Source organism: Haliaeetus leucocephalus, unplaced genomic scaffold (genome assembly GCF_000737465.1).
Source record: "Haliaeetus leucocephalus isolate CR32 unplaced genomic scaffold, Haliaeetus_leucocephalus-4.0 Scaffold193, whole genome shotgun sequence".
Taxonomy (NCBI): Eukaryota; Metazoa; Chordata; class Aves; order Accipitriformes; family Accipitridae; genus Haliaeetus; species Haliaeetus leucocephalus.
Window position 1 is genome coordinate 51,181 of NW_010972629.1, and position 23,013 is coordinate 74,193.

Consider the following 23,013-nt stretch of genomic DNA (forward strand, 5'->3'; position numbering starts at 1 on the left):
TCTTCTGCTGGTACCACTTGAAGGCAGCAGCCGTGAACCCTGATGGCCCTTCCCTGCATGTTCCTCCACCGCAGCCTCAGCATTACTCGGCTCCCACCCTTGGCCCCCTTCTTTGTTTCTCGCACCGCCCTTTCCCCCCTCCCCACCTTTTAATGAAAGCTGAAATTCCCCTCATCCCACCCAGCATAGGTCACTGCTCCAGCACCATCCCATAGCACCCACGGCCGGTACGTCAAGGTTGGGTTCCCCGGAGGCTGGTGCCCACCTGGGGTGTTGGCACTGCCTCCTGCGCCTTTCGAGCAATTTTTATTTCTTTTTTTTGACTCTGTTCCAGGAATTTGGGACTGTGAAGCTTTCTCCCTGCCCCCGCCTTGCAATAATTTCTGTCTGCTTTTCCTTGCCTTTAAGTGTCAGGCAGGGGCTGGGCAGCTGTAGCTGGGCTGGTGGTGGGGGCTTTCCCTCCCCTGGAGCCCTGGCATGGGTTTGCCCAGGAGATGCTCAGGGGATGGGATGGGAGGGCAGAAGGAGCCTGGCACTGCCAGGCCCAGGGGAAGGAAGGAAGGAAGATGTGGCAGCCCAAAAGTTTTAACCGCCCCCCAGGTGCCTAGGCTCCAAGGAGCCCCCTGCAACCCCCCCCATTCTCCAGCCTCTTTCTTTGCTTTAAGAGCAGTGACCCCACACACACACACGCCCCTGCACCCCCTGTCCCCCCAGTCTCAGCCCGTCCTGCTGGTCAGATGGTGACACCCCCACCAGCCCTTGTCCCCTCTGTGGCTGTCGCTCCTGGTGCCTCCCCTCACCCAGCGCGCCGGCCTGTAACCCTGGATGTCCTCGGTCTCTTTGTTTAGCACTAATTATTTGTCATGTTGATTATTTAGCATTAAAAAACAAAAATTCTATTTTAAAATGCTGGCTGCCAGTGGCCAGGAACCACTGGGGGCGGGGGGGGGATAATCAGGGACTGAAGGGGGGTGGTCCCCAGGCCAAGGGTACCCTAAAACCTTGGTCAGAGGCAATCACAGACCTCATTTTGGGGTTCCCCACCCCACCAGCTCTGCCGGGGGCAGGGGCTCAGAGCAGCCCTAAGGCCTCTCTGGGGCAGCAGGGAGGGAAGGGGGGGGCACTCAGCCCCTTCCACTCCCATTTTGGGGCAGGACCAACATGTTTGTGACGGGGTGGGGGACACAGACCCCCTCCTGGGACCCACGCGGGGCCATGTAAACAAGACAGGGCACAGCAGGGGTTAAACCACTAAAAGTTTAATTGCATTATTACTACAAGAATAAAGGATACCTGAGAGCCTCTTGCAGTGCCCGTAGTTTTAATGTAGCATAATCGCAACCCCTAAAAACAAGTGTACAGACACCCCCCCTGCCCGCTTTAACAGAAGTCAATCTAAAGGCACTGAAGTGCTTGAAAACCAAGATTACAAAGCAATTTGTTTTGTTTCCTTCCTCTAAAACTCATAGAAACTTTAGGTTCTTCTCTATTATTAAACATCATTTACACGTTCACAGCCCCACGCAATACAGCTGAGGGGGGGGGTCGGGGAGGCGAAGGTGGGGGAAGCAGCGGGGAGGCTCAGCACCGGGGGGGTGACCTGGCCCAGGGTCTGTGGGAACCGCTGGTTGCTTTTATTTTTTCTCCTTTTATTTCAAAACCTGCCCCCCCCGCCTCTGTGTGTGCCATTCAGCTGAATCCACCTGCAGCAAAGGGGAGGATTACCCCCTTGCACTTAAAAAAAAGAAGAAAAAAAAAAAAAGGAAAAAAAAAACCAACCCCAACCCTGGCAAACCAGCTTTCCCCACCCCAGAAAATAAAAAAAAAAAAACCCAAACCAAAACAAAACCCAAAATCACAACAGTAGTTTGGTTTTTTTGTCACTTTTAGTGTATGTTACAACTTTACACAGCGTGTTAGAGGTTATTCACAAGGAAATAAGGAGCCCAAGGTTAAGTTACTGAAATAATTACTCACACAAACACCCTACCCCAAGCACAGGTGCTAAACAAACAGAAAAAGTAGAAAGTTTCTTTTCTGGCTGTTTTTTTCTCCTTCCCCGAAGGTAATGGGGGGGACACGGTGACAGCCCCGTGCAGGCGACACCCTGCTGTGCCAGGACCGAGCTCTCACACACGCATGAGTGTGGGGACATGGTTCACAGTGACCAAGGGGAAACTCGGTCCAGCCCTGTGGTCCTGAGCCGCTCTGCACCCGTGAAGGGGATTGCCGAGGAAGAGGAGCAGCTGCAAAGCCGCCTGCAGGCCAGGCGGTAGCAGAGCTCTCAACCCCCAGAGCTGGGTGGGAAGGGGGCAGGGGGGGTGGGGGTGTCAGTGGGTGACACCAGTGCCCCTGGGAAAAGCCCCCCCAGGACTCACCGTCAGCGTTTCAGTCTGTAACGGGATTCAGCAGTGGCTTTCCCTCCTCATGGCCGGCACGGATCCTGGTCAGGGCATGGGGAGATTTCCCCCCTCGGTGCAGCTTTGTGGTGCTGGGGGGGTGTCACGGTGCCGCCAGGCTCGCGCTGATCTCGCCCAGAGGCCTTTTTTTGGCTTCCGTTTTAACTCTGCCAAACGAAAATCTCTTCCTCCTCCTCCCCAGGGAAGGCTGCCAGCTGGGGCCCCAAGCGCAGCCATCCTGGGGCACAAAGCGACGAACGTCCAAAGGCCGGCGCCGCCTCGAGTTAGTGCAAGTGAACGTGATGAGGGACCTCGCACCACTGGCAGGTGAGTAGAGCCAAGGAGGGGCTGGGTGGTCTCTCTGTGATGACGGAGACCAGCCATGAGTCTGGAATCTGCTTCTCCCCACGGCTCCCAGCAAAATACAAAATAAGCAACATTCAAAAGGGAAAGAAGAAAAAAAAATAAAGGCGGATTTTGCTGCGATGTCATTGTCAGCACAGACATCTCTGTCCTGTGATGGAGAAGTCTCCCCTGGTCCCCAGGTCCCGCCCAGCTCCAGCACTGCCCCAGGGCTGCCCCCGTCTTGGCCGGGCTTCCCTTCCAGCATGGCACCTCCTGGACAGAGCGGCTGGGAAGAGACCCACGGTGTAGAAGAAGAGCCCGTGACTCAGGATTGCCAACAGCAGCCACGGAGTGGGAGGTGTCATTCTCCCATCCTTGTCCCCGTAAGAGGAAGGCCACCGTCCCTCCCCGCAGACACAAGCGGCTGTGGGGTGGGTCACATCCCCACATGAGGACAGAGCAGCAAACAGTGAACAAACCACTTGGTCTCCCCGAGAGCAGGGCAGCAAGTCCGGACTCTGCCCTTCACCTCCTGTACAATAAGGCAGCTGAAATCCTGCCTTCCTCTGGCTCTTGGCCACAAACCAGGGTGGGCCGAGGCCCCCGGCCTAGGGGGACACCGGCCAAGCCGATTCAGCAAGCCAGGCACAGGGAGTCAGGCCGGATTGTGCAAGCCGGGTTGTCGTCTTTCTTCATGGCTCTTTGATCCAACCCCACGTCAAAATGCTGCCCAGGAGGAGGGAAGGAGGAAGGGGGAGCCCAGGCAGGCACTGGCAGCCTGTGTTGCAAAGAGCTCTGTGCTGATTATATACATGTCCCATTCCCCCTCTGCCGGGGCCCTAGTTTTCAGGGCTCGCGTTCTGCCTGGCACGGATGAAGGCCATGCCGTGGGTGCGGAAGTGCGTCTTGAGGTTGAGCTGACTGTCAAAGCACCGGCCACACACCTTGCAGGAGAGCTTGCCGTCGGCCGCGTGCTGAGCGCCTCCTTCCAGGGGGCTCCGGGGCCCCGGCTCCTCCATCTCACTCGCTCCCTTCTTCTTCTTGTGGGTGATGAAGCGGTGGCGGTTGAGGGAGACCTGGGAGGTGAAGCAGAGCCCACATTCCCGGCACTGGTGGGAGCTCTCGTCAGTCCGGTGCTGGGGGATGTGTTCCTGGAAGTCGGCTGAGCTGTTGGCGAGGTAACCACATTTTCGGCACCGGAAGGGGGCCTTGCGGTCGCCCTTGGGGTTTTTGGAGGGAGGGGTGGTGCTGTCAGGCTCCTCGCTGCACGAGTCGCCCTCGTCCGAGGACAGCTTCCGCTTCCGACTGGACACCTGCAGGAATGGTTTGGCTAAGCTTTAACGGGTGCCCAATTTGAGCAGCTCCTGGCATAACCCAACCTGCTCGGGGATTTCCCAACGGGCTCCTACAGATACTTGCTCAGATAAAGGCTGAACGGACCTTGGCCAGCCCCAAGAGCTGTGCCCCTGCTGGTAATCCCAGCCAAGGGGCTCCCACAATGGCCTCTGACTTGCCTGTACCCCTCGTGCCAGGCGACTCTGCCCCTCGCAGCCTGGGGCGGCTCCTGCGCAGGCTCTAAGCAAGACGGGATGTTTTGCCTTTTCTCCCAGCACATAGCAAGAGGCTGAGCCAGCCAAGTTCAGTCCCTGCCCTGCTGGCAGGGAGAGGTGGGAGCTAGGCAAGCTGTGCCCAGACAGGGCCCGCACCCACCCAGCAGGCGCTGGGCCTCACAGCGGGAGGAGCTGCCAGTCCCAAGCACTGCAGGAGGCATGGAGGCAAGAGTAAACCAGGATCAGGACTCACGGCGATGCCTTCAACCCTGCCTGAAACCTCCACAAGGCTCCAGCCTTTTGCGAGCACCCCGAGAGACCATAGAGACCTCGTGTACCTGCGTGGTGCCAGTCCCTATCCGGGCAATAATGACCTCCTGGCTCTTCGTCTGGTCGGTTGCCTTGATCCCATGTCGCACCTGGATGTGTTTCTCCAGGATGAGCCGGCTGCTGAAGGTCCTTTTGCCCTCTGTGCAGTACCTGCAGGGCCAGAGCAGACAGCAATGCAGTGATGCTCCACAGCGAGGAGCCAAGCCCCAGGCCTGCTCCAGCACGGCTGTGCAGCCACTGAGCCCTGGGTCCCCTGGGAAAGCTGGCTCCAGCATCCTGACCCCCGACTCCAACCACAAACATGCTCATCCACGTTCCTCTAGGGGGTATAAAACCCCAGAGTCCTTCCCAGTACCTCCTTTCCCTCCTACTTCCCAGACACTTGTTCAACCCCCATCATGCTTCAACCATCTGTACCTTTATACTCCCCACCACAGCTTGACTGGGGGAAACCAAAGTCACCCCTCTTAAACCAGACCAGACCCCTTTTCCCAGCCAAACCCTGGGGGTACCGGCAGGGATAGACGCGCTTGATCCCTTCATGATTCACTCGCACGTGTCTCCGGAGGCTTGGAGCGGAGCAGAATGAACGCTCGCACAGGTGGCACGGGAACTTCTTCACCGACTGCAAGAAACAGAGAGGCAAGTGGGTACTGTACAGCGAGCCAAGAGGCTGGAGAGTGGGGGTCCCTGCTTGCACAGAGAAGCCAGACGTGGGAATTCAGTGCTGCCTCAGTTTTCCTCTCCTTGCCCATCTCACAGCTGCACATTTGGATAATGAGTATCTGATCTCTGCTGTTCACCAGAACAGGTAACGTCCCTGCTCCCCAAAATCTCAATTTGTACAAGTGGGAGAAGTAATGTTCAGACTGTGGCAGAACATGGTCCCAGCCCAGCACAGAACCCAGGTGTCCTGCCCCACTGCTCTGTGCCATAAACATTCCCTGCCCACATTTCCAAGTGCTTGACAGAGCCGGAGCTGCAGCCCCCAGCTTTCTCCTCACCTTGCCGTGGTCCTTCTTCATGTGGGAGACGTATTCGTCACGCTCTGGGAACCAGGAGTGGCAAACACCGCATGTCCACCCACTGCCCTTCGACTTGTTGACCGTCTTGCGCTGGAAGCGGCTTCGCTTGGTCTTGCGCAGCTCCGGGGAGCTGGGGGGCTCATCCTCCTCTGTGGAGGATGACGACTCCTCTGAGATCTTGGACACAGGGGTTTCGACAGGCTCCTGCTTTGGTGTGAGCAGGATGGCCGCCTTCTTTGCCAGGTCTTCCTTGGGTTTCTGGGGCTGATGAGTGTTCTTGAAAGCAAAGACAATGGTGTTGGCAGCTGTCTGGGGTCGGGATTTCGCCCTCCAGCACTGCAGCAGGCTAGAAGGAAAGCCTGCCCATGCCCAGGCCCCAGCCTGCCCAGACAGGCTCATCTCCTCAGGCTTTGGGACAAGGGTGTGGGGGACGAGCACCAGATCTCAGAGTCCTGCTGCACCAGTGATGAACTAACAGTCTTAACCCAGCCCCAGATGTCCCTGGTGAAGGACAGTTCTCAAATATTAATATCAAGGGGTCGTGGAAAGAGCACCAAGCCCAGCCACAGCATTACCTTGAGGTGCTCCAGCATGGTGCGCTTCTGGGCAAAGAGCAGCGGGCAGTCTGGACACTTGAAGACGCTGACCCGCTGGTTGAGCAGATGCTGATCGAAGTGGGAGGAGAGCAGAGGCTTGTGGGTGAAGACCGTGTCGCACATTGCACACTTGTAAATCATTCTGTTGGAGGAAAAAACCACCACTGTTTGCACAGCCCATGTTTGGATCAAGAGAATCTTAGAAGAACCCTTTTGGCACGAGGGTTGAGAGCAGCCCTGCGCGCAGTCTTACCCAGGCCAAGGGATGGGACAGTAAAAAGGAGATGGATGCAGCTCCCCACACTGGTGCTGAGCTCTTCCCCCAATGTCCCACCCACCAAGGATGCTCCTGGTTCTTAGAATCATAGAATCATTTAGGTTGGAAAAGACCTTTAAAATCGAGTCCAACCATAACCTAACACTGCCAAGTCCACCACTGAACCGTGTCCCTAAGCACCACATCTACACATTTTTTAAATACCTCCAGGGATGATGACTCAACCACTTCCCTGGGCAGCCAGTTCCAATGCTTGACAACCCTTTCAGTGAAGAAATTTTTCCTAATATCCAATCTAAACCTCCCCTGGCACAACCTGAGGCCCTTTCCTCTCGTCCTATCACTTGTTAGGAGTGATCTCTTCTGGTGCTATCTGTCGAGATGTCAGCTCACAGGGAACACTTACTTGGACTGCTGATTGCTGAAGCCGGGGTGCTGCGTGTAGACATGCGCGTGGGCGCTGGGGGCTGACTTGAACGCCATGGGGCAGATGGGGCACTTGTGGAACACCTCGCAGTGGGAGGTCTGGATGTGGGACTTGATGGAGTTGACCCCGCCAAAGACCACAGCACAGCTGGGACACCTGGAGAGCAGAGGAGAGTGGGAGGCAAGGGGTTGGCTACAAACGGCACAGGGGAGCTCAGCCGTGCTGCAGAGACTGGTGCACACCAAGTGCTAACAGCAAAGAGAAACTGGAGCACAAGGGCCCACGCCTGCTCCCTGTCCAACCATGGGACTTGGGATGAGCCCCTGTCCAAACAGACACGGGATCCAAACCAGTTCTGGGCTCTGGGAAAACTCCAGTTTGGAGCAACCAGTCCTGCCCATTGCTGGTGGACCCAGGGCCCAGGCAGCTCATCAGAAGGAGCAGGGAGAGACTGCACGAATCTGATGCTGCCAGCCTTGACTGAGGTGAAACAGTGGCCAGGAGGTCCCAGGAGGAGGAAAATTCCCCTGGGGTTAACAGGGTGAGGGCCAGAGAAGGGGTAAAGCGAGACGTTTACCCTCAGCCCTGTACCCAGCACCAATGGGGAGAAGGAATGTAGATTCCTGCCCCGCCTGCAAAATGGAAACCCACTGTGGACTTGGGACTCTCCCCTCCAGTCCTCGGCATCCCCCCAGGTCCCTCTGCCCTGACCTGAGGCCACAGTGCCCTACCTGTACCCCACTCTGCGGGAGAAGTGCAGGCAGGCCTCCTTCAGGTGGGCCTCGAAGTTCGCCAGGAGGAAATTCCCTCCGCACTCAGGGCAGACGTGGGGAGGCCGGTTTTTGTGCATCCGCTGGTGGGCGTTAAAGCTGCAGCGATTGGACATGATCATGGGACACGTGGTACAAACCTGGGGGGAGAAGAGCATCGAGAGGTTCAGCCTGGCACATTCACATGTGTACAAAAGGGCTTTTAAGCCTTTTCCACAGATGGACGGGCTAACAACCTGCAACACCCAAAGCAGCCCCAAGCCACGTGCTGCCGGGGGAAGAGAAGTGCTGGGACGCTGCAGGGCACGTTGTAGGAGATAATCTGCTTGTGCCAGCTTGCTGGGTAATTGTTGAGGGCGTTTCGCAAGCAGACAAGATGCCTTTTCCAGGCTTTTCATCACAGATGGATCCCAGATGCAGTGTGTGCCAAGGGTTAGCTGGGGACCAGCAGCTCGGCAAGGGAGTTTTACCAGAGGGACCAGGGGCGTATTCAAACCAGCTGCCAAAACCGTTTTGAAACTATTTCCAACTCCATGCCAGGATACGGACATGTGGATATCAAGGGGAGAAGCTGACAAGGACTCGAGGAAATAGGACAGGGCTTCCAATAGCAGCTGCCCTGAAAGATGCAATAACCAGAGCAAAGGTGGGGCAAGGAAGGAAAGAAGCAGCCCCCAGCCAGATGCCACGCACAGCAAGCTCTCCTCGGGCTCCCCTCACTGCCGGTAGCCAGACTGGGGTCCAAAACGCTGCCGAGAGGGACCCAAGGGTGATTTTGGCAGCAGGGCAACAAGAAATCGGACGGGGAACAGCAGCTAAAGACAGCCTGGGAGACGAAGCAGGGACGCGGGGGCACGTTGGGAAGGGAGAAGGGATGAAAGGTGGCGTGTGAGGAAGAGGATTACAGAGGCTTACGGCTTCAGCCATCCCCATCCCTCGCTGTGCTAAGGAAAGCCTCTGGGTCTCTTTTTTTTTTTAAAGGAAAAAAAAAAGCTGTTTGTAGGCAGTCTTGGTTTAGGGAAGAGTCCATCTGCTGGGTACGGGGACAAAGGTACTCTGGGTAGGTGAAGGCTGTTCACAGGTTTTGCCCTGCCAGCAACTTCACATTGAATTTCCAAGCTCAAGCACTCCTCACAGATGGGCCCTCTCTGAGCTAGAAATATTACGTTGCCGCATTCACAGGCAGCAGGTGCCTGCAGGGAGATAGGACAATTGCCCTCAGCTCTCCTGCCCCTGATCTCCTCCTCTTTGTGCCCTCTCACTGCTCCGGCCGCAGCTCTGGTGCGGATGTCCCGTCTTCACTGTGTCCCAAACCCTCCATCAATACCAAGGCTAGGAGAGGAGGTGGGAGTAAAAAATCCTCCCCTGTTAGAAGAAAGCTCTTCAGGACAATCCATATAAGTGAATTTTGGTGCTCCTGGTGACCTTCAAACAGAAAGCAGCCCTCCTCCGTAGCAGCAGGACCATCATATCTGCATTTGAACAGCGTCCTGGCAACAGCAGCAGCTTCAAAGTAAACAGAGTTACCAGGAAACAGCAAATTCTTTCTATGCAAAGGAAGCCAAGGGGGCTGAACATCTCTGGACAACGGGAAAGGTGAAGACATGCCACAGGGAGGACAGGGCTCCTCTGTGGACCTGTTTTCCCTCCTAGCCTTTTAAAGGTCATCCCTCGGCAGTGTTAATCCTGTGTGTTTGCTGGATGCTGCCTGCACTAACAAACCAGGATGTGTTGGCAGCAGCAGGAAGTCCCTAGGATCTCAAGGTTGGCTCTCGAAGAGGGGGAAAAGAAAAAAAAACCCAACACACACATGCTGGTTTCTCCAGACTCCATTTGTGCTTCAAGTTGGCAAAAGAGGAAGCAGCCCCCACAGCTCTAACATGGCTCTGTGGGGACGGTTACGTCCCACAGTGGGTGCCAGCAGGCAGGGCACTGACGCTCGGGGACCCGCTCTTCCCTCCCTGCCACACCCCAGCCCCTGCAGCCATGAGGCAGCTTTATCACCCGACGACAACCAACAACAGCCTCCCTTCCCTCCACCCAGTGCGCCTTGTGGGCATGAACCGAACCCCAGCTTGCACATTTTCCTTCCTGCACGAGTTTTACATGGGGAGGAATCGGGCGTGCACCGGCAGGCGCTGCCTCGATTACATTTGGAGAGTCCTCCACTTCTGTCCCACATCCCCAGGGATGGTTTGCTGTGGCTCTAACATCCAACGCCCACTGCCCTCCCACTCACGTACCGTGCTGCTGGTCGTCCCCGTGGTCACTGCCTGCTGGAAATGTGCAGCCAGCCCAGCTTTGTCTTTGCATTGCTCTTTGCACTCCAGGCACCTGAAGCAGCTGTAGTTGGTCTGCTCCGAGCTGTTGCTCAGAGGCAAGATGGGGAGGTCCTGAGCCCCGTTGGCTGTGGCCAAAGCATCCTGAGCCACACCAGTCACTTTGCTAGCGGGGAAGGAGGTCACTGAGACCAGGGGAGTGATGTCCGGCTGTCCGATCATTTGATCTAAAGCAATTGGCCTCATGACCAAATGGGAGCACTGCATCACCAGGCCTTTGTCCTTGTGCTCCCGGGCATGCAGGAGCAGACTGCACTTGTTGAAGAAGACGAGGCGTTTGGTGCAGTGGTTGCAGGTTACCTCTATGCGCATGCTTCGCCGGTCATAGTGGCGAGCCAAGCTCTTCTCCAGGGCGAAGGAGTCCCCGCACTCCAGGCAGCGGTAGCCGAAGGGAGGCAGGGTGAGGCTTGCATCGGCTGGAGGATTCAGGTTGGGTTTGTATGTTGGCAAGAGGTTTTTACTGTTGAGGATCTTGTTAAAGGCTTCCACGAGGCTGGACTGGCTCCGGGAAATGACTGTGCCCGCAATGGTAGGGGAAGGCTTCTGTGGCTGCACCATCACAACTGTGGTGCCGTTGACTTTTTGGTTGGCCGTGGTGGTGATTGTGGTGGTCTGTGTCACGGTGCTGATGTTGGTCCTGGTGTCAGCTTTGGGCAGGGTCTGCGGCACCAGATTGATGATGTTCTTGGCCACGGCTTTACCTGTCTTTGCTGGCAGTACCACGGATTTTTGCTGAGCCACACTGGCAGCGATCAGCATGGCGCTGCTGGCATTCTGGATGGTGGAGACAGGCAGGACAGTGCCTTTGAGCTTGGTGCCATTGCCAAGCTGAACACTGACGATTTTTGGCCCCTCGACAGTTTTCAAGGGGCTGGAGAGCTCCATTTTCTCCTTGGGCATCTCCAGCATGATCCCTTCCTCTTTCTCTGCTGATGCTGAGAAGCTGGCAACCTCAAGAGAGGTCTCCTGAGAGCTCTGCTCAGCTGGCCCCTTGGTGGAGCCTGGCTCTGAATCTGATGACACCCTGGTCACTGTCCGGGTGATGCTGCCACAAGATGTTTTGATGGTTTTAATCCGCACTTTCAGGGGCCGCGAGGAATTGGAAGAAGGGGAATCATTGTTGTTATCTTCTTCCTCCTCCTCTTCCTCAGCACTGGACATACTCTGTGGACTTCCCATCGACTTCTCCAGAACTTCTTGCTCTTCCTTGAGGGCAATATTGTCCAGCTGCTTTGGAGAAGTGGGGAGTCTGGGGCTTTGTACCACTGGCGAGGAAGGTTTGAAGAACGGCTCCCGGGGGCTGGCGGGTGAGCGTTTCACTTCAGGAAGGTTGCTGGTGCTGCTGTCGAGGTTTGGGTCAGAACCAGGCCAGGATGTGATGGGAGAATCATCCGTGGAGTAGCGAACAGTGACCGATTTCAGGTGATCCAAAGGACTGTCACCCAAGGCTGCAGCCAAACCCTTCGGGCTGGCTTCATGGCCCACCTCCTCTGAGTCAGACTCCTCTTTTTTGATGCAGGGGATGGTAGGAGTGGACCCATTTGCACCCCCTGCCTGGCTTGTTTCGAAGGACTGCGGGAAAGCCGGGGCCAGGTTCTCTGTGCTCTCTCCCATGGGCTCTTTGCAGTCCAGCGATGGGGTGGGAGAGGGTGAGAGGGAGGGCACGGCGAGGGATTTCTCTTTCGGCTTGCACTCCCGTGGTCTGTCAATCAGGTTGGCAGCGTTGTCTTCATTGGGATCGGGGCTAAAATGGGCAAAGATATCCAGGGGTTTGGGGCCTTTTTCCTTCACCCAACACTCCCCGTTGGAGGATGCCACAGCTTCCACAGACCTAGAGGTGGGGGACCTGGGCATCTCGGTGGCCCCAAAGCCATTCTGCAGCAAGCGGGGCCCAATGACATGCCCATCTTTACTGCGCCCATCAAGGGCATCGAGCTGCTCGGGGCAGACAGTGTTCTTCACAATCACGCTGACAGCAGTGATATCCGTGTGGGGGAGGACGTGGTCAGGGGGTCCCGGCTCCCCGGGGACTTGCTTGATGTGAGCGTCAGCTTCCTCGTGGCCAGAATGGATGGCCTCGTTTGTGTCAATGTCAGGAATATCAAAAGCTGCCAGAAGGTCATCGAAGTCTGGAGTTTTCATGTCACCCATGGTGGGGAATATGGCAGAGTCTGCAACAGAACAAGGAGAGGAGCATTAGCACCGTGATCTGGGCACACAAACGAAGCCATCAGAGACAGGTAGCAGAGACACAGACAGGAACTTGCTTCTCCTGGGCCCCATGCTAAGCACAAAATCCCCGTGCTGCCTTCCCTTTGAACCCCAGCCTCGAGCCCCTCGGGCAAATCGCAACACTTCTCAGCCTTTTTCGCTTTGTTTCTTTGCATATCATTTCTTGATTCCCAGCCAGGATGGCAGAAAGTTCAGAAGGATCCCAGCGCCCTGGGAGAGACGTCTGAGACTGCGGGATGCAGCCCGATAAGGAGCACTGCTCCGAGGCCGGAGCCGTTCCCCACGTAAGTACAAGCTGAGGAAGGGCAACAGCTCCATAGCAGAGGATCAGCGGGTTGCAATGAATCACCAGGCAGACGCAAGTCAGGACCAGAGAGCTGCAGAAAGAGCAAACACCTCGCAAAGGGAACACACTGATGGGGGCAGCCAATACGACGCAGGAACCATCCTTCCCCCCACAGCAGCAAAGCCGTCCCAAGGCCAGCCCCACAAGGACACAGATCACGAGGAAGGTGTCCAGACAGTAACAAGAAGACTCAGATAAGAGACCTTGAACAAGTGGGCTGTGGAGCAAAGGATGAAGAAATAGGGGAGGCTGAGGGGAGAGATGGCAACAGGTTTCAAAACACAGCTGCGGCAGAGACAAAGGGAATAATGTTCCTCCTGTCGCTGCAGGCTGGGTAAGAAATCCCAGGATTAAGCTGCAGCCAGGGGATGAGGCTTAGACAGCAGGAAAGACTCTGATTTATAAGGATAACCAGGCAAAGGATCCTGCTAGGCAGGAGGATGGTGGACACCCCACGTGCTGGAGAGCAGCTGGACGCATGTCTGTCCAGGGTGAGCAGATCTGCCAGGAGGGGACAGGGAGGGTCTTGGGGATGGTATTGGGGTACACTGTCCTCAGGCTTCCTGCTCATAGCATGGAGGGTGGATGGTTACTCCTAACATCAATCAGCAAAAGGAAGAAAAAAAAAGAAGAGAAACCCTTATCTCAAATGCTGTAAGGAGTAAACGCAAACACCCTGCAGCCCCACGGAGAGCCGGCCCTGGCAGTCGCCTCTTCCTCCAGCTCTCGGCACTGCCTCTCAGCTACCGCAGATTAAGCCAAGGCCACTGGAGCACTCACTGCCTGTCTGCCTTCACCCTGCCCTCGCCCTGCCTCCCCACTGCAGAGTGGCATGGTAGGACATTAATCCGCTCCTCGGACAGCACAGCTTACGCCTCAGGGAAATGGCTGCAGCTTACAGCCTGGTCCAACAGCTACAAGGAGATTCACAGCCTGTCTGGCTGTCCCTGAGTTGGGTGGCAGCTGCCAGCAGTGGGAAGGACAGGCAGCAAAGGTGTTCCAACAGCCACAGCAAAATCCACCAGCAGCCCTGTGCTGCAGCAGACTGGACAAGGACAACACACATCGTGGGCAAATCTGCTTTTTGCAGAAGGGAGGGATTCTCTCACGGGAAGCCCCATTCAGTTAAAACCCACCAAGGCCAATGGAGAAGTTTAGCCTGCATGGCCAGCAGCCAGGGGACCGACAGCCCCCGCAACCGAGTGCTGGAAGCCCTCAACCTTGCCACAACTTATGCCAGAAACAAGTCACTGCTCTGAAACCTGCCAAACCACCAACAGGCAGAAAACCTGCAGCGTTTGTCTCAACAGATTAGCCAGAGCATCTTCCCAGCCAGCAGCACATTACAAACACCTTTAGCTGTCACATCTCCTGGTCACAGCATCCGTCCCCATGTCCTACCCACTGCCAGACTCCTCCATGCTGCAAACATGCTGCTGTGATATATATTTCTTTAATAAAGATTTAATAATCTCCTCAGTCCTGTCCACTTATTTGTGAAGGGAGGGAGGGAGGGAGAGAGGGGTTCTTGGCATCTTGGCGTTGGCCAAACAGGCAGCAGCACTAACGAAGCTGGTTTCCATCTCTCCTATCTAATCAGGGATGAATGCAGACTAGCTTTCCCCTTGCAGGAGCAGCGACTCTTCTCAGACACATCCCTGTATGAGCCTCATGCCTTGGAGGCCACAACACGTTCACCCTCACCCCTACTAAACCCGGAGCAGCCGGTTCAGCATTTAGACCCTTCATCTCGCCTCAATGTGATGCTCCAGCTTCCCACTGGTCACAGAAAGGCTTTTGCTGATGACTGCAGCCTGGCAGCGTGCAGTGTCCCTGGGAGAGGGCACCATGTCGCAGGCCAGGAAAGCATTCCTTGCACGCTGGTGCTGCTCAGGGGAAGGGCTGCATACTTGCAAGAGCAGCTCTGAGCCTCCATGGCCGTCTCCATTTTGGAGACCCTGCAGTGTACACGGAGGGCCAGACATACACCCACAGCTCTTCCTTTCCCAAACTGGAGGTGGATGGAGAAAACAAGCAGAGCCGATGCCCATCACCTCCATATCAGCATCTGGCCGCGGGGAAGCAGCAGCTCCCACCCAGCCTGGGTTTCCTTGGAGGCGAGCAGCAGCAATCACAGCTCCACTGTGCTTGTGTCCAAAGCAAAAACTACCTACTACTTTGTGCAGCTGGAAGTCTCCTGACCAGCCTTCACCCTCTCCAACACAAGTACCTAGAGACAAAGCAGTGCGGAGGCCAAATGGGGTTCAGAAACAGTCTTGGGACTGCTCTCACACATGGTTTGGTCTTTTTTTTGTACCTGGCAAACCCCTCATACACCCAATTCACCTATTCTCAGGCTTAGCGGGTCTATAATAAAGACTCTGGTGGTTTTCCTGACAGACAGCTTAGTAAGGAGGCTTAGTCTAGCTTTATTTTTAACTCTCACCATAGGTCACCCCAAGGGATCTCCGCTGGGTGCAGTGCGGGGTCTGTGGGCCACCAAGGAATCTGCTGCTCCAGAACGACACTGACATTTAAAATGCAAGTGGGTGACTTTCTACTGGCTTCGCTTCTGCAATGCCCAAGCAGCTCCGTCTGCCGACCCACAGATCCCGCTGTGGCATTGTGGGGGAAGAAGTTAACAGGGCGAGTGCTCGCTGGCACTTAAATCTCCACTAAAGCCGAAGAGGAAGACGGCACAGAAAAAGCTGTCTTGCATGGCAACAGTAATATTTATTGCCTGCAAAAGCACAAAGGATTCAACATCAGAACAAGCCGCTGGGAGACAAGAAAAGGGTAACCTCGGAGGAAGGCATCCATGCCTCGAAATGGAAAACCACCGAGACAAAGAGCAGAGCCACCTTCTAGCCAGGGACATTCCCGTGAGAGCAGAGCAGTCTCCCCTGGGGACACCGAGGATGCTACGGCACAGGCCTCACCAGCCAGGCGGCGGAGGGGATTTTGTTAGCAACAGGAAGATCATCTTTGCAAGGTTCAAATACACAGGAATAAGGTCTCAAAGAGCACAAGCGGGATTGTGCTTCTTTATCTCCCCATAAACGTGTGGGGTTTTTAACCAAATGTCCTATTCCACTTTGGAAGGAAGTCAAAACACACCTGCATTTGGCAGGAAAAGACTGTTCCTACAGAAGGGCTGATAATCTAGACCCCAAAAAGCAAAACTAGCCTTTGCTGTCAGTTGCCACGACTGCCTGCATGTGCCCCCTCAGACCTTCCTTTGCGCAGCAGGCCACCGGTCTGTGCTGCTAAACATCTCCTTCCAGCACCAGCTTTGGGGAAGCAGACTCATTTCTCAGAGATTTCAACAAGTTCACCCCACTTTCTAAAACCAGTTTTCACCACGTGCTCCTTCAGGCAATGCAGGACTTCAGCCACTACCTCAGCAGAGGGAAGCCATCGGTGAGAGGACCAGAAGGAAAAGCACCAGGCTTTAAAATACTGCAGCAGGGGGAGATACCAAACACTACACTTCTCTTCCGGCGCTGCCATCTGGTTCTTCAGCACAGGATCTCTGCTGAGAATGGCATGACACAAGGACATTTGTTTTTCAAATTACTTTTCTAATCACCGTTTAGCAGGATACAAATATTTACAGTAAAGCAGAGAGAAGCAAGTTGCTACACTTGAAAAGATTCCCAAGAAGAAAAGAGGTGATGTGAGGGAAATACTCCTCTATCCAGCATGGAAGAAAAGAGCGCCAGCTCTGTCCTCAAAGTGGGTTCGGGTCAGCAAGCTGAGCGGAGCCTGAAGGGATGACGATGGATCCGTCTTCAGGCTCGATATTGCTTTTCCCTGTGCCAGCGGGATGGCTCATAAGCAACACAGAGAAGCCAGCTTTCCTAAACCCCCACCACCTCCTGCAAGGCACAAATCCCCCCGCCACACCTCCCTGAGCAAAACCAGACTAGGCTAAAAACACACAGCTGCCAAAAAGAGCTTCTCTCCTAGACAGGACACACGAGCAGATGCTAGTAAGACAGTGAACCTCCATCAGGATGCCTGGGTTCAGCAGAGCCTGAAGACACTGGCAGAGGCAGGACTGTGCGCGGCGGCCCGGCTCCGAGCACAAAGAGGTCACTCCCATCTCCGAAGCACTAGCTTGTGTCACCACCGGCCCCCTCTTGCCACTGATTAAGGGAAATGGAGTGGTCTTGTGTGCTAACGCCACAAAGGACCAGCCCAGTGCTTGGCTTGGCTTACTGCTTTTATTTGTGCTCAAGACCTGCTCTGCCATAAACCCTTAATTCATTTTTATCAGGCTCTTCGATGGGGAGAGGAAAGAACAAACCCACAGCACCTGATTTCTCTGGGCTCACAGGTGGGTTTTAAATATATCCCACCATCTTTTTTAAGCATTTCCTTCAATCATTTCCTTCCCAGCCCCTCACTAAAAAGTTTCTGGCCCTTCTTGCCTTTAAACACCCTACCTCTGTCTTGGCCAACCGTACCATGCTTTTAGCATTCCTGCTTTTAAAAGCAAAACTGATTATGGATCCTCTGTCTCTTTTTTAAAAGCTCACAGCTTTAAGACAGAAATGAAGTCATTTACAAACCGTTCATCACTTCGATGGTCTCCGAGATGCTCTTCAACTGATGGCTTCCCATGAAAGGAAAGCTCCTCCTTGCAGGAGTCCCTGCACAGGACGGATTGCACGAGTATTTCTCCTTGTTTGGTGACAATGGGAAGGTCTCCACCCCAGAAGGGGTTTTTTTGTTGTTGTTCTTAGAAATCCCAAGTCTAAGATTCCCCATTCAGCCCCTTCTGATGGAAGAGGAGAGTCATGGGCTCGAGTCAGTAACTCCTATCAAAGAGGAGTCAGCAGAGATGGAAAGAGCTGAGCTCCACCTCAAACTCTACCAGGCTGACATGGGGAGTTATTTCGGTAGCTAAAAACACAACTATTTTTGTAGGCAAAAGAACTATTTTTCTTAGGCAAAACAAAGCCAACAAGGAGGGAAGGGAAGGGTATTTTTAACCTTACTGGCTAAGTGGTATTATCTTGCCTCAAAGAAAAAGAAGAGTTTACAACAAGCACCAGCTTTGCATGGAAACAGCTCTCTGATGGGGGCAATGGCATCCCACCGTGCACAAGCCCTCTGCATGCAGGCTGCCTTCAGAAGCATGGGCAGCACCAGTTCATGGTAACGTGGCTTGGAGCCAGTCTGATCATCCGTCAGTATGCTGGTCACCAGTCCCCTGGCTTTACAGCTTCGGAAACCATGGTACAGGGGAGACAACGAGTCAGAGATCCAAATTCATCTGTGGAAAAGATCCCCAAATCCTCTCTGGATTTGGTGAGGAAGAGCTACAGGCAAAAAGGTTGCCAAACTTGTTCACCAGCCTGCCCTGAACATCACAGCCCAGGCTCTAAATTAGAGGCCAGCAGACTCCACATCTGAAAGTCCCTGCTCTGTGATCCTGTCTACTACCAAAAACACATCAAAGCACATGGGGCACAGGATCACCCTGAAAAACACCCCACGGAGATGGTTACCCTGATGGAAAACACAAGGCAGGGCCGTGCACCTCTGCGTAGCCAGCACTGCTGGCCACCCCACTGGGAGATGGCACGTGGTGATCGAGCCACGTGCCACTCAGGAGCGGGACATGTCACTGGATCAGCAAGGAGGCCAAGCTGGGTAACCCAAATCCCTGGCTGGAGAAGGAAGTCAGTGCAGGCTGCCCAGTCTGAAACCACGGAGTTACTAGCGTCCCCTTTCCACCCCAACCACGCTGCCGACCCAGCCGCCTCGTGCCTGCGAACCGTAGCCTTTTGGTAGGTGACTCCTGACCTTAGGGTCAGGAATGCCAGACGTCACTTCTCTACAAGTCACCCCAAGGTTACACACAGTTTTGAACTGAACTCATCAACTCTATGCTAAAAGCAGCCCTTCCTCCAGCAAAGCACAAGGCTGGAGAGACAGGCCTAGAGCTGAAAAGCAGGGCAGCCACAGCCCCTTATTTGCATAATGAATATACATACACACAAGCCCCAGCTAAAGCAAGGCACACCAGTAATCACCAGGCTTTCAGTTTCAGGCAGAAGGAGATAGTTTTGCATTAGTCTGCTCTTTACAAAACCATCCCCAGCATCCAGCATGGCTGCCCAGGCTCTGGATGCACAGGGAGGATACAGCTCTCACAGCACAGCTTTGCTCCGGGATCAGCTGTGTCACTGCTGTCCAATCCTACACAGGACATGAACTGAGTGCAAGGACTGCAATCAGCAGCCCAGCACGCTTATTAAACAACGGCAGATACCTGAGATGTAACGGTGTCTGGCTGAGGCGCGGCAGGGACGTGTTTTAGCTGGTCCCTGGCAGGAAGAGGAAGCAGTTCTGCTAACGCTCTGCTGCGAGGTTCAGGTTTCTGCCTTTCAGAAGAGCAGGAGGCTAGGCAAGAGGCAGGTCTTGGGTGGCTGCCCTCCACGGCACAGCAAACACAATAAAAATCCACAAGCTTTGGAAGAACAACCATGAGGAAGAGGAGGTTCCACTTTCCAGGTCTAGGTCCACAGACCTGCAGCTCCAAGTCTGGAGCAACCTAAGCATCTCTCCACCAAATCCAACCAAGCAAGAGCCCAGGTGCTTCCCACCAGCAGATTATCCCCCACCACAGAGAGACTGTCACAGGTGAGGCCCAGACAAACCAATGCCAAGCTCCTATTAGCAATGTAGAAAAGCTGGCCTGGAGGTTAAACTGGCCCCAGCTCCACCGCAGCACCACCGAGATGCAGACCTGAATCGGTCCAGTTGACAGGAACCACTGCAAGACCTCCAGATGTTAATGAGGCTCACAGCTAAAATAATAAGACAACGAGTAACTGCTGAAACACAACTGTCATTTTTATGGCTCACTTGCTTATTTAGTTTACCACAAAAAGACAAAATGTTGTTAAAATTCTTCTCTCCAGCAGTCAAGCCTCCCTTAAAAGAAAGCTTACTTGTTTGCCCAGCTCACTGTTTCAGAAGGATGCTAACACCAAACTTGGCCAAGGCACGCAGGGAGACAACGCTGTTTTCCTTTCCCCAGACTCCTCCTGCTTAAAACCCCCCAAAATGTGCCAGCTCTGCTCATGCCATCAGCTCGTACAACTGCTCACCCATCACCACCCCATATTCTCCTCCATATGCCAAATCAGAGGCAATTCTCCATCTCCACACCATGTTCCTATGCTGGTCCCGTACCGGGTCGTGTTAGAACACATTCGAAGGATCCCACCATTGCAAACCATCCGGCTGTGCCCACCATGAAGCCCTTAAAATGCTCACATGGTTTTTGAGATTGACTTTCTGATCAAAGCTGCAGCCACACCAGCCCTTGCAAGCAAGGGGCTCCAAAACGCCGCTCAGCCCTGGGTTTGGCAGGGGCACAGAGGATTGCACACACACCCTTGATGAGCACCCGAAGGGCTTCCCACTGCACATTTTTGGCACAGGACTGGCAGGCACCGTCTGCAGAAGTACTGGGCCCCCAGCCGCTGAGCCTGGCCCACTGGCCAGCGGGGCCTGCTCTGGAGCAGCCGGAGTGGTTCAGACAAAAGAGACCGAATGCTGGGACTATTTCAAGGGCTTGCTATTTTTAAAAGCTGCTTTTCCTGTTTCCCTTCCTGACCCTCGCAGGGACTTGCTGTCTGCCAGCAAGTTTGCACCAAAACAAGAAAAATTACCCCCCGAAACCCGACTTTGGAAGAAAGTTAAGCTAGGTTTAACCCCCCGCCCGTGCCGCCCTCCCGCATACACGCACATGGGGGGCCTGCTGCCCTGCTTGCTGCCCTGCCTGCTGCTGCCGCGTCCAAGGCTAGCGGGAACGGCTGCGCTCCCGGCACCACGTGACAGGCGGGATTAGCTTCCGAGGCACAGAGGAAACCTTTGACAAAGCCTGTCCCCATGCCACTGCTCCCAGGCCTCGAGCCAGTGGCCGCCAGCACCCAGGGAGCCCTGGAGAAAAACAAACCTCCACCATGGGTATCTGCAAAACACAAAATAATAAGGACAGGTTCACCTGGCTGGCAGGGAGCCGAGTGGATCGCTGCCTCTCTTGACCTCCTGGGGCTCTCGGAGCTATTTTAAAACTGATCCCCTGCTAAAAAGCCCCAGCCTTTGTGCAGAGGAGACGTCACCAGTGAGAACAACTGTTTTTAATGAGCTGAATGAGCACTGGGTGTTATACAATCTCACTCCCCAGTGGAGACCTTGTAGACAATCTTCAGAGGACCTTGCAGGGGGGGAGGACAGGCAAATTCCCAGAGCAACAAAATCATAGCACCTAGTGCAGCTTTTCTCCATTTTAGTACCTCCTTTCACTCTCCAAATCCTCCCCAGCCCCCTGTTACTGGCAACTGGTGGAGAGGAGGAAAGAAAAGCCCATGGTAGCCCCACTCTCAGTTATTTATGCGGCAGCTAGTGTTCATTTGTTCCCCTTCCCTCCTCTCCAGGGGCAGCTCCTCCTGCCGTCATGCTCCCATGAAACAGCCACATTAATGGTTGATGTGGCTCGCAGCTGGTGCCAGAGAGGGACAGGATCGGCAGCATCTGCCCCGACACGGATAAAGCCATGGCACAGCAGTCTTGCCTTCCCTGCAGCCCTGCAACTTGTCAAAGAAAGCGCAGCCGGGAGCAGAGCCCAGAGCGCTGCAGAGCCACTGCCCGGATTTTGTGGTCGAGAGATTGTGTGAGATAAATGCGCAGCTTCCCTTTGTTTTGGGAGAAGAAGCGTAGTTTTAACAAGTTTTGCACAAGTTAGTACAAGCAGCCATGGCTTTGTAGTAGAAAGCCACTTTAAAATGAGTGGCTTTTGTTTAGATGGTTAATTTAAGTTTCTCACTGCAACACACACAGCGCCCTGCTCCAAAAAGGGTACCTCCAAAAAGGAAAATTCCCTGAAAACAGCCAGACAGAGCTCCTCCCCACAGCAAGAAGCCGAAACCAACTTGATATTTTTCAAGTGACACAGAACAGTGTCATTTTACTGTCCAAATTGAGGGAAGGCCAAAAAGTAAACAAGATTTCAGAGACGAAAGGATTTTAAGAGATACTATTAGTCTGACAGCAAGCTATTAAGGAATCACCTGGAAGGATCGCTTGCTTGGAAAACACAGGCTGTGCTGCTGTCAACCTAGCAGAAAACCGTACGCTGAACCTGCAAGAGGACTTGGTTTTTCTCTCCATCTCCAAACAGCATTTCTCTCTTAAGTGAGATCTGATGTTTGGGTAACATCCTAACCAGCTCACACTCCTGACAAAGTTGGGTTTTAGCCCCTTTTCCCTGTTACATGTGAGGAAACTGAGGCACAGGGTGATGTGAACACCATGGAACAGAGCCAGAGCAGCACCTAGCCCAGGACCACCTCCCATCACATCAGGACTCAATCTGCCACTAGTGGATCCCACCCTGCCAAAACCCCATACCTGTTGGAGCTACATCCTTCCCCTCTCTGTTTTCTTCACTTCTGCGTAGGCCCCTCCTGGGCCGGCTGCTCTGGGAACCACCTTCTGGTATCTAGCACAATGCCAGACAGATTCTCCAACTTCAATGTTCGTTAGCCGCCCCTCACTACTTTCCAGAACTATAATTAGTTTTGCTAATATAAAAGGCAGAAGGGATTCAGCCAAGCTTCAGGAGAGATAACACAGGTCAGAAGAGAAACAAAGGTTAACATTAAGAATGGCTCTTGCACATTAGAAGTCTTTATTTAATTCCGTGTCTGTGGATCCAAAATTAAAATCTGTGGATCCACAGACATAGAATTAAATCTCCCATACCCCCTTTTCTCCTCCTTATCAGGGAGGACATATTACCTCCTGCTTTTTGGGATGAAGGAGGCAGGCAAAGAGGAGAAGCATCAAGGGCAGCAAAGCAATTTGGGGAACAGCCCGTGCAGGGAACTGGCACCGCCACGTCCCCAGCCCTCACGGGGTTTCTGCACCCAGCAGCCCCTGCTCGTGCCCATCCCTCGCACACTCCTCCACAACCCCAAATGCTTTTCCGCCCCTTCCCATGCAGCATTTACACCTCAAGCAATCCACACAGTCCCCTTGCCATCACCCCAGTGACACATCCCTGCTCCCATTCGCATCCACTTGCCCATAATCGTAGCACAAACCCGCACAGCCTATTTCCAAATCACAGCACCCAACCCCTTGCCAGCACATGAGATTTCTCTCTCTGCCTCCTGATCTCCTAAGAATTTGCTTATCTAGCAAGCCTTTAGCGGCACAATTTGCAAGCACCGTCCCCATTGCGTTTCCAGAGAGGCAGCCACTGTGCCAGGGACCCGAGCCCAGTACTGACCTGATGGGAAGGAGCTTCTGGATGGAGTGGAGAGGGAGGAAAAGAGAAAAAAAAAAGGGGGG

At 54.2% G+C, this 23,013-nt stretch overlaps 1 protein-coding gene across 2 annotated transcripts in view; it reads right to left on the reverse strand.

Annotated features, from left to right (window-relative positions):
* Window positions 1-1,844: 1,844 nt before the first annotated feature.
* ZNF687 (zinc finger protein 687) overlaps window positions 1,845-23,013 on the reverse strand; it is a 30,168-nt gene continuing 8,999 nt past the window's right edge. Inside the window, exons 2-10 of one of the 2 annotated variants that reach the window (XR_774221.1) lie at window positions 9,963-12,229; window positions 7,681-7,859; window positions 6,929-7,105; window positions 6,225-6,387; window positions 5,629-5,925; window positions 5,137-5,249; window positions 4,633-4,774; window positions 3,224-4,057; window positions 1,845-2,760 (exon numbers count right to left, since the gene is read on the reverse strand). Coding sequence is in view for 1 of the 2 variants with exons in the window: in XM_010565477.1 (XP_010563779.1) it covers window positions 3,584-4,057; window positions 4,633-4,774; window positions 5,137-5,249; window positions 5,629-5,925; window positions 6,225-6,387; window positions 6,929-7,105; window positions 7,681-7,859; window positions 9,963-12,209 (3,792 nt within the window). In the remaining variant the exon portion in view is untranslated. Of the gene's footprint in view, window positions 4,058-4,632; window positions 4,775-5,136; window positions 5,250-5,628; window positions 5,926-6,224; window positions 6,388-6,928; window positions 7,106-7,680; window positions 7,860-9,962; window positions 12,230-23,013 lie in introns of both variants that reach the window. The other variant, XM_010565477.1, reaches the window with a different exon arrangement.